We start from the raw sequence: 16,022 nt of genomic DNA, 5'->3' as shown, positions 1-16,022 counted from the left end.
ACCGCGCCAACAACAGTATTCATGTGTTTCTCTCATCTTTCATTATCTTGGTCCATTTAAACCAACTATGATTTATTTTAACTTTCGAGTTAGTCAGAATATCTGCTCCATTTTGTACCATAACTTTCATAATATTCAAACATGCAATCAGGGACATTACATATCATTTGCATTGTAACAGTTGATGTCGTCAAATTATTGTTATTAATCTTTAAAGATCTTTTTATTATGTGGGACTCCAATAAACTATATGACTGAAAAGAGAAACAGTGCAACCGTAAAATACTGAAGGTTTTTCTTTTCAATACGACACCTATTTTAAAGTAATTTAGGGATTAGTAAATTTATGGAGTATCAAACTGGGAATATCTGTACATTCTGTGCTTTTCTTATCATTTTAGGTTTACTCTATTTAAAAATAATGAGTGAGCCTTTTTAGGAGATGGGATCCTATAAATTTAGTTATGTAGAATGTTACATCTGTGACATTTACATCATTTTAAATATGCAGCAAGTGTTTTTGCACCAGATGCTACAGTCAAATTAATCTGAAATATAATCAAGTGTCCATAATCAATACTCTAAGTATGACACTGCTTGACTTTGTGTATATTTGGCAGAAACTGATGCAACATCACAAACAAACTTTCCTTTTCCCAGTAGAACCAATGCCGACTTAGTTTTTAACGAGGATTTGAACCAGTTTTCTCCCGACGCAGAAATCAAATCCAACTTTCTGCCAAAGGGGATTCTATTTCTTCCTGACATGTGACAGACTGCCAGTTACCACCTAAGGGCTGCATTTGCATCATGTGAGGCTTCCTGGTTGTTCTGCTCCACAACAGTCAGTGCCCCCCCCCCCCATCAGAGGAGAAACCTGCCCTGAGGTTCACTTCTCTGTGACCAGGAATAGATTCTAGAGCCCACGAGCAAAGTGAGACATCAATCATGAAATCTGGGTGATCTCTCTCTCTCTCTCTCTCTCTCTCTCTCCTTAGATTCTGCACGTCCGGGTGTTTTGAGGTGACGTGTCTTCACTGGTGGAAATCAAACTTTAAACTGAGCCATAATGCTGCAGCTTCAGGAAGTCAGAGTTTCTTATGTGAAATTTATATTAAAACAATATCACATATTTAAAATGATTCACTATTGTACGGCATGTCCCTTTACCCCCCCCCCCCCTCATGAATGTGACATATTTGACCTCTACATGTGGTGCAGGGACAATACAGCATGTCACGATTATTTATTTACTGTTAACACATCAGAAGAAAAAATATATCTACGCTTGACTATGTAAATATACTGAATTACATATTTATTTTTCTGTTTGTATGATGCTCGCTGGCTGCAGAACCTCCTGGAAAATCAAACGTGCTGCAGATAAACTTCAGATTTCCTCCTGCTCCTCTCCGGTGAAATGTCCACATGCAAAAAGCTGCTTTTAGAGAAACGGTGTGAGAAGTTGTGACCTCACCCAGACGCACACGGTCAGATCGCAGGTTCCGTTTGTCGCCACAAGTCTTTATTGAGTCTGTGAAGACTTCAATGTTTACATCTAGAACAACGGAGAATCTGCTGCACTGGCATGAGCCCTCCTCTTTCTCATGGGCAAAGTGTTTATGTGTGTCTTTCTTCATGGAACAACATGTGTGTACATTTCTAATTTGACTATTTCCCCTCCACCGTGTCCCTCCCCTGCTGCCAATATAAATGTTTTGTAAGACTGAAATGGTTTGTATATGAGAAATGCATCGTTTAAAAAAAACAGCGAGACGCAAATGTCTTTCTTTATCTTTTTGTGGTCATTTATAAAAACAAAAAATAAATAAATTGTGATGGAATATGATTCAACAGAGTCTCTGGTCTCGTGCATTAACGTGCCGCCCCACCCAGGAACGCTCCGGCTCCGTTTCAGGGGGAGTCGATAGATTGGATTTCTGACTCAGCGGTCGGTCGCCAGTCGGGCCGTCGCCATGTTCCCACCGCGACCAGCGACACGTCAGGGAATCAACCTCCCGGGTCACATCAGGAGCAGCTCTCGTCCACTTCCTCTTCATCCTTGTGCTTCAGTTCCTCAGCAGAAGCACATGAACAAACCTATTTGCGTCTCTTGTTGCCTTTAATTGTCTGGATCTCCTTGGAGCTCAGGACCAGCAGCCCGTCCTTAAAGCGCCCCACCTGACCCGAGGGGCCGGCGCCAGAGCCGGACGACGCCTTCTTCCTGTCCCTGGGGACGAGAGAGCAGCGACACACAGATTCAGATCCTGAAGAATCACTGTTCAGGCCAACTTGGATCATAACGGTTATGTTATTATATCATAAAGAACAGATTCACTTCATTCACTCACCTCTGATTATTTATCTTCTTCTTTTTCTTCAAGTCAGACTACAAGGCAGAGAAACACAGTCAGAATTTACATGATCATAATATTACTTGAACCTGTTGTTTCTGTTATTTGGTCCAGACTATTAACCCCTTATTGACTGAATTAATTTCCAATTATATAAAAAAAAATATTTTTGGTGTTTTTGGCCTGTCATACAGATGCTAAATTAATTGGAGATTTTTTATTTCAATATAGCATATACAATAGATATCAATTTAGGCATGAGGCAAATTAGCGACATTAGGCATAATGGGGCATAACCTTAATTTAACTAATTTTGGCATGTAGATTATTATATTGATGCTGCTTTTGCTTAAAATTGAATAACAACATATGTTTTCTGTACAATCATTGCTGTTCCAAAATCACAGTATTTCAAATACAGCTTAATACCTCAAACAATTTTGCTGCACAGTCCCAAGGGGCTAGTATGTATTTTCCACTCCGACCACTAGATGGAGGCAGAGTGCTTCCAATACCTTCCTTGGTATGTGTAGTATTTGCACCATCAGGCACAATCATCACCTCGGAGGCATTGGAATGGGTTTTTGAGGCAAATTTGCGACATTCGTCTACAAGGGGTTAATAACAGTGATGCATCTGTTTGATTCACACACTTTCACGTCTTACCGGCTGAACGTCCTCTTTGGCTTTCTGCTTCTTCTCTTGAATCTGTCGCTGCATCAGCTTGTAGTTGACGTAGTCTTTCTTCGGAGGCTGAAGATGAAACAATAAATCAAACTGTCACTCAGACAGTTCTGATACCGAGGACAGAACTTCAGAGTAAGAGTAATGAAGGGTCCTTACCCGGGCTCCGAGCATGATGGCTCTGTCCTTCTCAAAGACACGCTGCTGCTCCTTCTTATATCCGGTGATTCCGAACCGATGGACCTCCAGCCGAGCCTGATGTGCACAGTCACAAACACTGTTTATTAATAAACCTGTTATCATAAATTAGCTCCTGCTCGTTTGTCGAAATAAATCTCACACTTAATATTTCAACTAAAGAGTAAAATTGTACCTTTTCTAAATTGATTTCGTCCATCGGGTCGCTTTGTGTCTTCTCTGGGATCTGAGGAGCCTTGAAGTGGGAACAGTGGGTGAGTGACGACAAGAAGGTTTTAAAGATATCAACTGGAAAAAAACAAAAGTTCATCACATCCTCTGATTAATTCTACGTTTTTAAGCCTCATCTGTACTTTTATTATGAAGAACACAGAGAAAAGACTCTTTGACTCACAGGTGTTTTGTTTGAAGCCGGCGTCTGATTGGTCTTCAGTTTCTTTCTGTAATCTTGATAAGTCACGACCTCGACCTGACTCACCTGCCGGACGGCTGCACCTGCGTGACACGATAAAACAATTAGAAACACAACAGGGGAAGTGGAGGAATGAGTTATTAAATCATCTGAGAACTCGTGGTATGATCCTTGAAATCAAAAGAGGAGAATATTAAAATGAATTTCCCAGGCTTCTCACCTGTCTGTGGTTGTTGTTGTTGTTGCTGCTGTTCAGTGACAGTATTTGTTGCTTGCTCATCTTTAGTGTCAACGCAAACATCCTTCACTGCAGTGACCTGATCTTCCTCCTCCTCCTCTTCTTCCTCAGGCCGGTTTCTCTTCTTCTTCTTCTTGAGCTTCTTTTTTGATGCAGGTCCATTATCTGCAAGCAGCGGTGTCAGATGTCAGTATTGATCTCTGCATTTAGACATAATCGAATATACACAAATCTAAGCAATCAACACATGTGTGTGTATAGTTATTCCACACGTCTACCAATGTTTATTGCACATGTGTTGATATAGTTATTGCACATGTGTACGTAACAGGTGTTTCACATTGAGGGAAATAGAACCAGCTAATATTTGTAACGTGCTAACTTGAGGTATTGTTAAATCCAGCTGTTTTAAATAAGCTAACACATCATTCATAGATCATAAGCTCGGTTAGCCCCCGTTAGCCACGTCGCTAACTCACGTCCCACTCACCAAACTCGTAAAACTTGTCCAACAACTGTTCGAGAAACAATTGATCTTCGTCCTTTTCCCCATTTGACTTGGAGTTCATTTTAAACTACGTGTAAATCCCAGTTTCACGACGACAGGACGACAGGACCAGTTCAGACGTTCACAGCTCAACGTGACAACAAACCGGGGCAGGCACATGCGGCTCGACTTCCGGGTTGGACCTCCCCGCCCACCGTACGTGCGGAAATGCTAAGGAACACGCCTGAAGTGTTTTGTTTTAAAGAAGTCGGAACTGTTCACACGTTCGAGTCCGGACCACTTCACCGGACACGACGTCAATGTGCTGATAAAGTGGGATAAAACATGGCGTCCACATCTGGTTATTCGGTATGTTTGCCTTTGCTGCAGGCGGCTAAGCTAACTCCAAGCTAACTGGGGCTGTGGCTGGTTCCACACGTTGCATTTGACATTTCCTTCAAACAGCTGATTGACAGGTGGACACTGGTGTAACAACACGTTGACAAACTCACAGGTCACATATTTATATATCTGTGATTCAATGATTCATCAGAAACACGTTATTTGATCAGATGTAAAGTGACAAACTAAAGTGAAGGACATGTAAACACCTCCAGTTACTGTTAGATCTGCTTTGCATGTTTATTCTCTGCAGGTAAAGGTGTATTAAAGTGTGTTGTGGTTGTAGTGGGTTCATGCATGTGTCTGACTCTGGGTTGTGTGTCCTGCTCTGCAGCACAGAGACCCCATGCTGAAGAAGAGGGACGAGTTCGAGGACCTTCTGGAGGAGAGGAGGAACTCCAGTGACCTGAGATACGCCTTCAGGTGCTACAGCCCGGTTCTGTACAAAGCTCTCTCTCCCTGCACGGCCTCCTCGCTGAAGATCATGGTGCTGCGGTCCGATCAGCTGCGCTTTGTCATGAGCCAGGTAACACACAGAGGGGGTGAGACACAAGTTTGTGTTTCTGGTTGTGACCCGACTGACGCTTGGTTGTGATTTTACACTGTAAACATGGCAGGTTAGCACAGAATCAGGTTTATTAAGTACACATACTTGGACTCCGGTGTACTGGCGCTCAGTGGACTTACACAAATAGACACACAATTAACAAGCTGCGGCAAAGAAAACACAACCTCCTTGGTGGAGATAAATATACATTAATTTCTTTAAAAGTACACAAATAAATTGAAATACACACTTGACAATCTTTAAAGTTTTCCTCTCTAGGTTTCATAGTGTTATATTATGAACGAGAGGGTTGGAGAAATAGGCCTTTGTCAAATGTAAAGTAAAAAAAGCTTTAAAACTATATTATTCTATTATTATAGTGTTATATTTATGTTTTGTTTTGTAAAGGTTTGCCAGGAGACGGGCCGAGCTGTCGTCGACATCCAGGAGGAGGCGTCGGCCATCTTGGAGGAGATGGCTCACAACCTGCAGCTCAGCACCGTTCGCTTCTTCGCCTTCACACTCTGCAAAGTCTTCAAAACCCTGTTCAGGAGCATCTGTGTCAACGAGGAGGGGATCCAGAGGGTGAGCGCACACACACACAGACACACACAACCGAGACACACAACGACAACGTGTCAGAGAGAGGTCACACACATCGTTAAGGTTGACTGACACACAACCTGTGTTTGAATTGTCTTCAGCTCCAACAGGCGATTCAGGAGCACCCGGTCGTCCTGCTGCCCAGTCACCGGAGCTACATGGACTTCCTGCTGATGTCATACATCATGTACACCTATGACGTGGCTCTACCTGTCATCGCTGCTGGAATGGGTAAACACAAAGATTATAAGTTGATTCAATCCAACACCACAACTATTTGCACATGGAATAAACAGGATTTTTCCCCTGCAGATTTCATGGGAATGAAGTTTGTCGGGGAGATGCTGCGGATGTCTGGAGCCTTCTTCATCCGACGATCCTTCGGTGCTGACAAGCTGTACTGGGCCATCTTCTCAGAATATGTCAAGACGATAGTTAAGGTGAGGAAACCGTTTGAAAACATTTAGCTGTGGTTCAGATGGAGTGTGTAGGGTTTTTCAAAGCACTCTTCTGTAATTATTACACAGCTACACACAGTTTTTCTGTTCTCTGCCATTTCACCTTATCTCTGATTATGGAGAAGTTTAAGTAAACGTCTTTAATTTCATTCATTATGGTCTTAACGAGGTTCTTGTCTCCAGAATGGATTTGCACCCGTTGAGTTTTTCCTGGAAGGAACCAGAAGTCGAACGAGCAAATCTTTGACTCCAAAGTTAGGTAAGGAACAAACAAGCAACAGTTATCTCTCACCTATTTACTCTTTGTTTTGTTATTATATACAATTTCTCATAGGTTCTTATTAAAACATACAGTTTATATCAAGGATATAAAGTTGGAGAGTTGTACATATATTAAAGCTTGTATTCTTAAGATTGTAAAACCCTTTGAGGTAAATTTGTTGTTAGTAGAGTCAAATTCAGTTGTGTTTTTTGACAGTGATTTGAATCCTCGTCTTCCTCCAGGTCTGTTGAATATAGTGATGGATCCGTTCTTTAAGGGGGAAGTGTTTGACCTGAACTTGGTCCCAGTCAGCATCAGCTATGAGAGGATCCTAGAGGAGTCGCTCTATGCCAGAGAACTGCTGGGTGTTCCCAAACCGAAAGAGTCCACTTCAGTGAGTCCCTTACACATTTGTGTTTGTTTACAGTAACCCTGCAGTCATCAGAAGTTATATTTCATACCGATTCCCCTCTCTGTGCTCTGTAGGGTCTGATTAAAGCCAGGAAGGTCCTCAGTGAAGACTACGGCAGTATCCACGTGTACTTCGGTGAACCCGTGTCGGTCAGGAGTTTGTCCCAGGGCAAAATCGACCGCAGCCAGTTCAACCTCCTGCCAAGGTCCGACAGTCAGACACTAAACAACAAGAATCTGACGCAGATGTAAATGAAGAAACATGCTCTTGACCGTGACCTGTTCACTTTCAGACACATCCCCAGGAGGCCCAGTGAGGAGATCTCCAACCTGGTGAACGACTCGGCCTACAGGCTGGTTCGGGCTCAGGAGGAGAACATGGTCCTGATGCCCTGGGTCCTTCTGGCCTCCCTGCTGCTCCAGAGCCACCATCAGAACCAGGTGACCGCACTGGACGAGCTGACTGAACAAGCCGTGTGGCTCAGGGATCTTTCACGACAGTATGGAGCCTTCCTGCACTGGCCTGGTACAGTATGAGTCCGACCCCCCCGTCCCCCCCTCCCCCCATTAGACAGATTCTTTGTGTTCTCAGCGACACTGAGACTCTGTTCTGATTTACAGAAGACGTTATTCTGTGGTGTTGGATCCAGTTAAAGCTTCTGTTTCCTTTTCTTCATCTCTTCTTCATCCACTTCTCCCGTTCAGACCACGTGCTTCCTTCAGAAGTCGTCTCCTCAAGTCTCTCCTTGCATCGGGGTCTGGTGAAAATCTCTGAGGGAAGAGTTCAGCTGGCGTTGGATCAAGGTTTGTGTTTACTTATGTTTGTTAATGTTCCTTGTCGCATCTGCACAATCCTACATTGCTGCCACTCTACAAAAATGCAGGAACAGATAAAAACTGTTTTCCACCTCCTGCCTGCAGCAGAACAATCAGACCCGGGGGAGCCTCCCAGAGCCGTTACCCCAGAAGAGGAGCTCTTGAGCCAGGCAGTCACCGTCCTCTCCTGCGCCTCCTACAGGAACCAGGCTCTGCACATCTTCCTCCGACCGGCGCTGCTCGCCTCGGCTCTCCACACCGCCTCATCCAACAACAAGCGTAAGACTGACTGACTACCTGCTCACATGTGCCGGCAGCAGGTTGTTAAATATTTAAGACACAGAACATGTTGGTTTCTTCTGCTGCATGTGAACCTTTGTGTGTTTTTCAGAGGAGGTTTTCAACAGCTTCAGCTTCCTCAGAAACATGTTTTCCAACGAGTTCATCCTCTGTCCTGGAGCCACCGTGCAGGTGATGAACTCCATCTATACACTGAATTAATCTTTGGCCCTTTTATCGCGGCCGGTGCAATAAGTTGCTGTTTGTCCTGCAGGACTTCGAGGACGCCTGTTTCCTTCTGGTGAAGACTGGAGCTCTGCAGGTTTCCCAGCAGGAGGTGGTGGTGACGGAAACAGGACACAGAACACTGGCCTTCCTCACCAGTATGCTGGACCCCTTCCTACAGGGATACCAGGTGAGGGAGACACACACAGTGGTTTTACACAGTGATACGATCCTAAAGCTTGACAAGAGCAAACTATTTCTTCTATTTAAAAGTTTATCAGGGTTGATGACTCTCCAGTGGAGTTGGAATTTAACTTGCTGGAGTCTACATATTATTTGTGAACCAAAAACCCTTAAATGTAAATCCATCAGTTTGTTTTGTGCATCACGTAATCGCATAAGAACTCTCGTTAGTGAAGGTTTGTGTGTGTGTGCTGACTGCTGATGTCCTCTAGAGGGTGCTGTTAACTCAGCATTAACTGTACAGCTGTTTCTATTTGTGTGTGTGTGTCTGTGTGTGTGTGTGTGTGTGTGTGTCTCAGGTGGTGTGCAGGTTCCTGTGTGAAGAGGCCACAGAGGCTCTGACAGAGAAACAGTTTGTTCCTGCCGTCCGGACGTTCATCCTCAAACTTCTCCTCGCAGGTTTCTCACGTTTTATCGCCTCTGGTCTGTGTTTTCACCTCAGCTGTCGACTAGATGAAAACAGTTTTGTGTGTCTGTGTGTGTGTTTGTGTGTGTGTGTGTGTTCTCCAGGTAGACTAAGATACACTGAGGTGTTGTCCTCCGACCTCCAGAAGAACTCTCTGGCAGCTTTGATGAGACTCGGAGCCGTACGGAAAATCAAAGGGTGCGTTGGTTTTAATCATCCTTCTGTCCCCGGTCGGTTTGATGCAGGATAATCCTTCATATGTTGAGTAATGATGTTGAGATATTAAGAAGCTAAATGAGTGATTTTTTTTTAAAGTCTTAAGCTTTGGATCTGCAGAGAGTGTTTGGTTCTCAAAGTGACTTCAATGTTTCTCCTCCAGGGCGGAGCCGGGAACTCTCAAGGTCAACAAGGTGATGGTGAACTCACTGGAAGACACTCTAGGTAAGGAACCCGCTGTGTGATGGCGCCTGAACAAACCGACAGGAACACAAAGAGTTCAGGATCCTCCCTCAAGGTCTTTTAAACACAACATCTCAAACTCATCTGTTTGTCCAGGAGGGAAACTTCCGACTCAGAAAGCCGCCGTCGCTCGCCTGTAGTCCAGCGACCTCGTCAGCCAAAGGAGATTCAGAAGGTCAAAGGTCTTCTCCCCCCCCCCCCCCGACGCCTCGGCTTCGAACAAAAGCCATGTGGAGACGGCACAACCGCTTTTAATCTTTATTTTCTCTCTCTTCTCCTCACCTCTCCTTCTCTTCCTTAGACTCTTCTATTGAAAGTCTTTTTAAACGTGTACGTTAAACCAGAGGATGAGCCAGGCCTGTGAGGGTTCTTTGCTTTCGGCTCATTCTGAATAACTAACCAGCCTTTGGAGCCTCGTGATAAGCTTCTGATCGTGTGACGGGCTCCTCTCAGGATCGTGGACGGTTTCCATTAATGCATTTGATTATGTATCCTCGTAATAATCAGCGTGGCTTTTCCCTCGGTGGTGTTCTCCCTCTTCTCCCTCAGCTCCAGTTTGTCTGTTAATCACCGTCTGTCTTTATTTTGAGCACTTTAATGAATTGTGGTGTGGAGCTTTCGATCCTAAATGTCTTTTGCTATTGTTTTCTTCTTTTTGCACTCATTTTTTTTTTGGTGTGTGTGTGTGTGAAACAAAAGGTGCTAAAATGGATGAATACCAACATTTTAATTCATATCTTTGAGTTGAACTTCAAACTCGAGGCCTTTTGCTTGTTGCAGGCGTTTTGCCAGCAGCAGCTCGTCCGTCTCTGTTTACTCTGCAGAGACGATGCTGTGAGTCTAATGTCGTGTATTGTCGCCAAACTCCAGAGGACAGAGCGTTAATTTATACTGCAGCACTACCAGCTCCACCAAAGGAATATGTTTTTGTGTTGAATATGAATTCTGGGTTTTCTTTATCCGTTTTCTCACGTTCTTGTTACTGAACTCGCGTACTGAGTTGTTTTTCACAATAAGTTTAGAAGTTGCTCGACGCTGAACCTTTATTTATACTCACAGAAACTCTACAGGCCTCGTATAAGCTTGTTACGAGGGAGAGAAGATGAGACAGAATAAATGAGAGCAGGAGCAGGAGCTGTGACACCGGAACTCAGAGGAACAAAGCTCATAAAAGCAGAAGAACAACACGTCAGGACTTTGTGTAGACGGAGTTAAACAAGTACAAGTGGGCCGGTGGGTGCTTCTTATTTTAAGTGTGTAGTTTCTTGTTAGTAACACATCTAAATTAAAACTAGAGGAGTTTAAAAATCCTTATATTAAAGCTATTTATTTTTTGTGGCTATAAGCAGCAATGCAGAGGAGTATAAGCTCTTGGTCGTGGAGGAAATTATCCCAACGAGCCAAATTCTCCTGTAAGGACTCGAGTGTCAAATCATAAATCACCACTTCTTTTATAAAGCGCTACCTCCGGCTTCTTCGTTTGACAAATTTGCACGAAGCTCGTTTGTTTACGTTCAAAGAGTCAAAAAGAAAAAACAACTCAGCATTAAAAAGAATCTTGAACAACATTAATCTGCTTGTTAACACGTCACCCAGAGTGTGAGTCGACACTTTAACTGTGTTTGTGGTTCAAAAAGGTTTTCAAACAACTTTTATATGACGTGTCAATAATTCTCTCCTTTGTGTCTTTGTGTGTGTGTGTGTGTGTGTGCTTTGATGCATGTAACCATGTTACTGTGTGTGTGTGTGTGTGTGTTGGGTGAAGCCTTTCAGTACAGGCTGATGAGTTAAAGAGCAAATTAATAAAAGGTTTTGAAATACGAATTGTTTGTTGTTTTGTGTTGACGACACGATGATCAGACTGATTCAGATTCCCTCCATCGTCCTCTTTGTGTGATGGTCGAGGTTCTTGGGAGAAAACCGGGAGAAACTGTCTGATGTTAATTAGTTTAAAACATGAAGTGATGGTGTTTAATCATCTTGTTTACACCAACAGAGACAACTGGCAAGATCGAAACTTTAAATTTAACCTGCACACGTCATCAAGGCTAGAAAAGTGCTAAATAAAGACCATTTACAAGTCTTTCTTTAAAATAACTAATTCTATGGTCATTAAAGTTTTAGTCCCAGGTCGGTCTGAAGCTGCTAAGATGCTTAAATATACATTTTCAACCTCCTCACTTTAAAAAACATCCTCTAGGTGTCAGACTTGCCTCTCTGAGCTCTCAGTTCATGGCAAGTTGTTCACACACACAGACACACACACTCAGAGGCATTTTTCATCATGCTTTGTGGCTCCTCTGCTGAGTAAGAGACTGCTGCCAGCAAATCCGCCACTTTCCCTCCATATTGCCCTTTCTCTCACTCTCACTCAGCCGCTGACAAATAATAGGTTCATCTAAAGTTGCCACACCAAATTGCTTATACACACACACACAAACACACACACACATACACACACACACAAGTCCATCCTCCCATCCATCCCTCCACCCACTTGTTCTCTCCTCTCTCTCTCTCCATCCATACCCGTCTCCCTGGTGGGGGGTGTATAATAGTGTCAGCTGCAGCCGTATCAGCACTTTATCTGCTACATTATGACGAGCTGGTTTGAGGGCGGGGGGGGGGGGGGGGGGGGGGTATATGCACGTACATACACACACCCATAGGAAGGCAACACCTTTATAAACTGGTCTCTGACCTGTGGCAGCCGCCGGGAAACCAAACCAGTGTCTTTAGGTGCGTTTGCTCTCTACTCTGTTATTTGGTTATTTCTTATCAAGGCATTAATGTGCACGTGCATGTGTGCACCACAGGCCGGGTGTTGTGCCCTCAGGGGCTCGTGCTGGTCTATGTGCAGGGGATTGATTGAAAGAAAGAGGGACCCTGGTGTATAATGTGTCAGCAGCTAACCCTCGGTAATGGTGGCCCTGATGGATTCATCGCTTTTCCTCCAGCAGATCCTGTTTTATCAGGGCTTTGCAATGGAAGCTGGGACTTTTACATTTTGTAAGAGGAAAAAGAAATGTGGGGACAGTCGGGGGGTTTCCCTGAGGAGCGTCCTCCTCCACGAGATCCCCGGCGAGCAGGCTACAGGCTGAGCTGCAGTGTTTTGAGGATTCTCGTGGTGAAGCACATCTCGGCTCCGGATCTTTTCATTCCTCCCTGACGAGCCACAGAAGAAAAGGAGCTCGCACAGTGTTAAAAAAGGAAAAAGGGACTTTCCCAAGCCTCAGGAATCCAATATGATCCACAAGGCACACAAACAATTCAGCAGCGATTTCCAGCGGTTTGAGGCAAATTACACTCTCCTGACTGAAAGGCCTTTTTAAGAAAGTCCCGGAGGAGCGCGTTGGAAAGAGAAATGGACTCGAACCACTCAGCGTTTGTTTTTTTCTTCTCCTCTGCTCGTTTCCCCACCGGTCACTGAAGTCCTCGTATCGTTAATCCCCCGTGTAACCACTCCACGTCTCACGCCGAGTAATGGCCGGGCAAAATGCAAAATGTTTTATAAGATGACTGTTATTATATGTAATGGATATTTTTGTAGGGAGAGTGCAGCGGTTATCATCTCAGTGCGTCTGCAGAGAGGGACTTTATGTTGTGAAAGGCAGGAAAGTGGTGCAGATACTCAAGTACTGCACCTAAGGACAGTTTTTGAAGTACTTGTACTCCGAGGGTTTTGCTTGCTCCTACGAGTTTCAAGGGGGAAATGCACATATTTTTTTCTTTAAAAGCTGTCAGTAGTTTTTTACATTAACTTCTGACAGTAAAAATATCCTAAACTTTTAAAATCCAGTGCTTAGTTCAAAGTTAAACAGATTCACTGTTTGAGATCTGAGATTAGATAAAAGTTCTTTATTCAATCAATGATTTGATGATTTATCTTCTGACTCTAAATGAATCTTGATATTTTCAGCATTGCTTTGGATGGAATAACAACTTGTACTTTAAACTCCACCTGCTACTAATACTTCAATCTACTGCTCCTGTAGAGGTGTTTTCTCATTGGAAATCAAGAGACCCTGTGTACAAATATACAATTCAGGACAGACACAGACATTTCATACACACAAGTTCCAACAGTAATGATTGTGTGAATATATCAAGTAGTTTACATCCTTTTAATATGTAATTTTATTCACATTTTTAGTTTTGCTGTCATTGAGTAATTTCCTTCTGCTTTCAATCAATCAATCAATCACAAATGGCCTCACATTGAAAACAATCTGTACAAGGTTCTCATTGTGTTAAAAATGCAAATGTTCATGTTTTATTCAAACCTGCTGATTCCCATATTTAGTTGCTTTTGAATTAATTTTGTTTATGAATATCAGTACTTCTTCACCTCTCCTTGCCGAAGTGTCCATGGGCAAGACACTGACACCAGAGTTGCCTCTAAGCCTGTAAATGATGTGTGATAGAAAAAGTGCTGCAGTGAACACAACTTCTACTGCTAAACACTTTGAGTGGTTGTTAAGAGTCGGTTCATCTACACACACACACACACATACACACACACACACACACACACACACACACACACACAAACACACACACACACACACGCTGCTGTATCTTCATGCTGTGCTTTAGAACAGGAGGATATTTTATTCAGTGGGTTCAGAAAAAAACGTTCCAAAACTTTTTACTGCTTTGATTTTACACCTTAAAATGATTAGTCACATTAAAACACATCTGATGACAACATCTGTGCTGCAGCGTGGTCATGTGCCTCCGTGATGTGCTCAGCCTTTTGTCTGAGTGAAGCTCCGGTCACACATGAGACAGGGAGAGCAAACATTAACACACATAATCACAATATTGGTTTACAGCAATTATTGTTAATGTATTCTTCTTTCTGCTTCTATCATGCATCAAAGAGTCGCTCTGCTGAGATCAGTGATTAGTGCCGGCTGAGCACATTTGCATTTTTAACTATATTAGCATAATGCAGAAATGCATGGATCTAATAAAGTGAGTTAATGTCTGCAATTAGACAGAATGTGATTTCCCATTGTGAGCAAAGCATTTGCTTTAAATTTAACACAAGAGAGACACACACACAGTTTGCATACATCTATACACAGGAGTATGTCTATATGCAGTACAAATAATCATACACACACACACACACACACACACACATATATGTATACACACAACGATTACTCTCAGTCTTGCGGGATTCCACGAGCTGCCAGTTCTTGACAACAAGATAAATAATAAACCTCTGATGGATGCTGCTGTGAAGTGAAAGCTCAAGGAAGATTTAATCAAATCCAATAGAATCTAAGTGATGTGTGTGTGTGGGGGGGGGGGGGGGGGGGTTGTTTGCAGTGGAACTTCCTTTGTAGATCAAAGATTATTTGGATCAAGATCTGGGAACAGGAGATTTCCCTTCACAGAGAGGAGCAGGTTCAGTGAACACAACTGACAGACGTCTGTTGTCTCCTCTGTCTGTGTCTGTTATACAAAATACTCTTCAAATCATTTGACGTTCAATGGAAGACCCGTGTGTTCACTAAAGCTCTTTATACACACACACATCTTTGTTACTGTTCATTTTAAGAATTTAACAAAGAGTTTGACCTTTTAGGAAACACTATACACTTACACCTTAGATTTACCTTAAAATACCTTATATTTAGTTTTATTTATTTCATATGAAGGCAGAAAAGTAAAAAATAACTTGTTTCTGTTTGTTTGTGTGCCTGCATTTCGGTGCTAAGCTAACTTGTGTAAATTATTGTAAATAACTAGTTTTCACAATCAGGCCTAACTCGTAGCCCAGAGTTAATTGATATATGAAATGGGTTTTGTTTCAATTTCAACAATATCCTCAGACATGTGAATCATCGAGGAGGACGCTGCTTCTATTAAACTCCATACATCAGGGAAGACCTTTGCTGACACGTGGACTCATTCATAATTCTGCTTGGTTGAAAACTAAAGGCCAAGATGAGCTAAGTCAGATATAAAAACAACCTCTGCCTGGTGTAATAACAATGAAGAAATTCAGATTTAACAGGAGGAGTGCAGTTGATAATTCATTGAGCCTGGCAGCTTCCAGGCATGGGGGGGTAAAGTGAGTAGAAACCCTCTCGTGCAGCTTGTTGAACATCCGCTCTCTGAGCAAACTGAGGCTCAGACACAGAAACCGAAGCCAGTTGAACTTCTGCCGTCCTCCGTGGGGCCCTTGAAGATGGTGCAAGGTAAATCTGGATCTAATTAAAATGACAGGACGGGTAAATGTCCTCGCTCTCCTCTCAGTCCGAGGGCTCCCCGGGGCCGAAGCAACTTTCATAATTAGGACGACAGAGCAGAGCCACTTGTGAACGTATTGAGCCTTTTGTCTAGAAATGCAAAAGCACACATGACAGAGAAGTGAAGGAAAATTTACTTGAAGTCGACATTAGTTCCACTGGTGACCTTTAAAAAGACACAAGTGGAACTGGATATTTGTGGGATATTGGTTAATTTGGGGATATTTGCATCTGCTCAATAGCTTTCAAATCTAAGTATATGTAAGTATGTA

At 43.1% G+C, this 16,022-nt stretch overlaps 2 protein-coding genes across 2 annotated transcripts; one reads left to right on the top strand and one right to left on the bottom strand.

Annotated features, from left to right (window-relative positions):
- Positions 1 to 1,229: 1,229 nt before the first annotated feature.
- c17h1orf131 (chromosome 17 C1orf131 homolog) lies at positions 1,230 to 4,624 on the bottom strand. Its single transcript, XM_053445524.1, has 8 exons — positions 4,377 to 4,624; positions 3,869 to 4,051; positions 3,631 to 3,731; positions 3,412 to 3,471; positions 3,198 to 3,293; positions 3,021 to 3,107; positions 2,352 to 2,389; positions 1,230 to 2,230 (listed from the first exon to the last, which is right to left on the bottom strand). Exons 1-8 carry the CDS (start codon positions 4,453 to 4,455, stop codon positions 2,101 to 2,103), a joined length of 774 nt encoding a protein of 257 aa, XP_053301499.1. The 5' UTR covers positions 4,456 to 4,624; the 3' UTR covers positions 1,230 to 2,100.
- On the top strand, positions 4,551 to 11,308 carry gnpat (glyceronephosphate O-acyltransferase). Its single transcript, XM_053445523.1, has 17 exons — positions 4,551 to 4,742; positions 5,110 to 5,301; positions 5,731 to 5,907; positions 6,027 to 6,156; positions 6,238 to 6,365; positions 6,567 to 6,642; positions 6,888 to 7,039; positions 7,132 to 7,262; positions 7,350 to 7,582; positions 7,762 to 7,860; positions 7,978 to 8,151; positions 8,264 to 8,343; positions 8,426 to 8,566; positions 8,919 to 9,018; positions 9,130 to 9,223; positions 9,405 to 9,466; positions 9,581 to 11,308. The coding sequence occupies exons 1-17, from the start codon at positions 4,719 to 4,721 to the stop codon at positions 9,622 to 9,624; spliced, it is 2,037 nt and encodes a 678-aa protein (XP_053301498.1). The 5' UTR covers positions 4,551 to 4,718; the 3' UTR covers positions 9,625 to 11,308.
- The last annotated feature ends 4,714 nt before the right edge of the window (positions 11,309 to 16,022 follow it).

This window comes from Pleuronectes platessa, chromosome 17, assembly GCF_947347685.1.
Source record: "Pleuronectes platessa chromosome 17, fPlePla1.1, whole genome shotgun sequence".
In the NCBI taxonomy this organism is placed as follows: domain Eukaryota; kingdom Metazoa; phylum Chordata; class Actinopteri; order Pleuronectiformes; family Pleuronectidae; genus Pleuronectes; species Pleuronectes platessa.
This window is presented reverse-complemented; position numbering and strand designations above follow the sequence as displayed.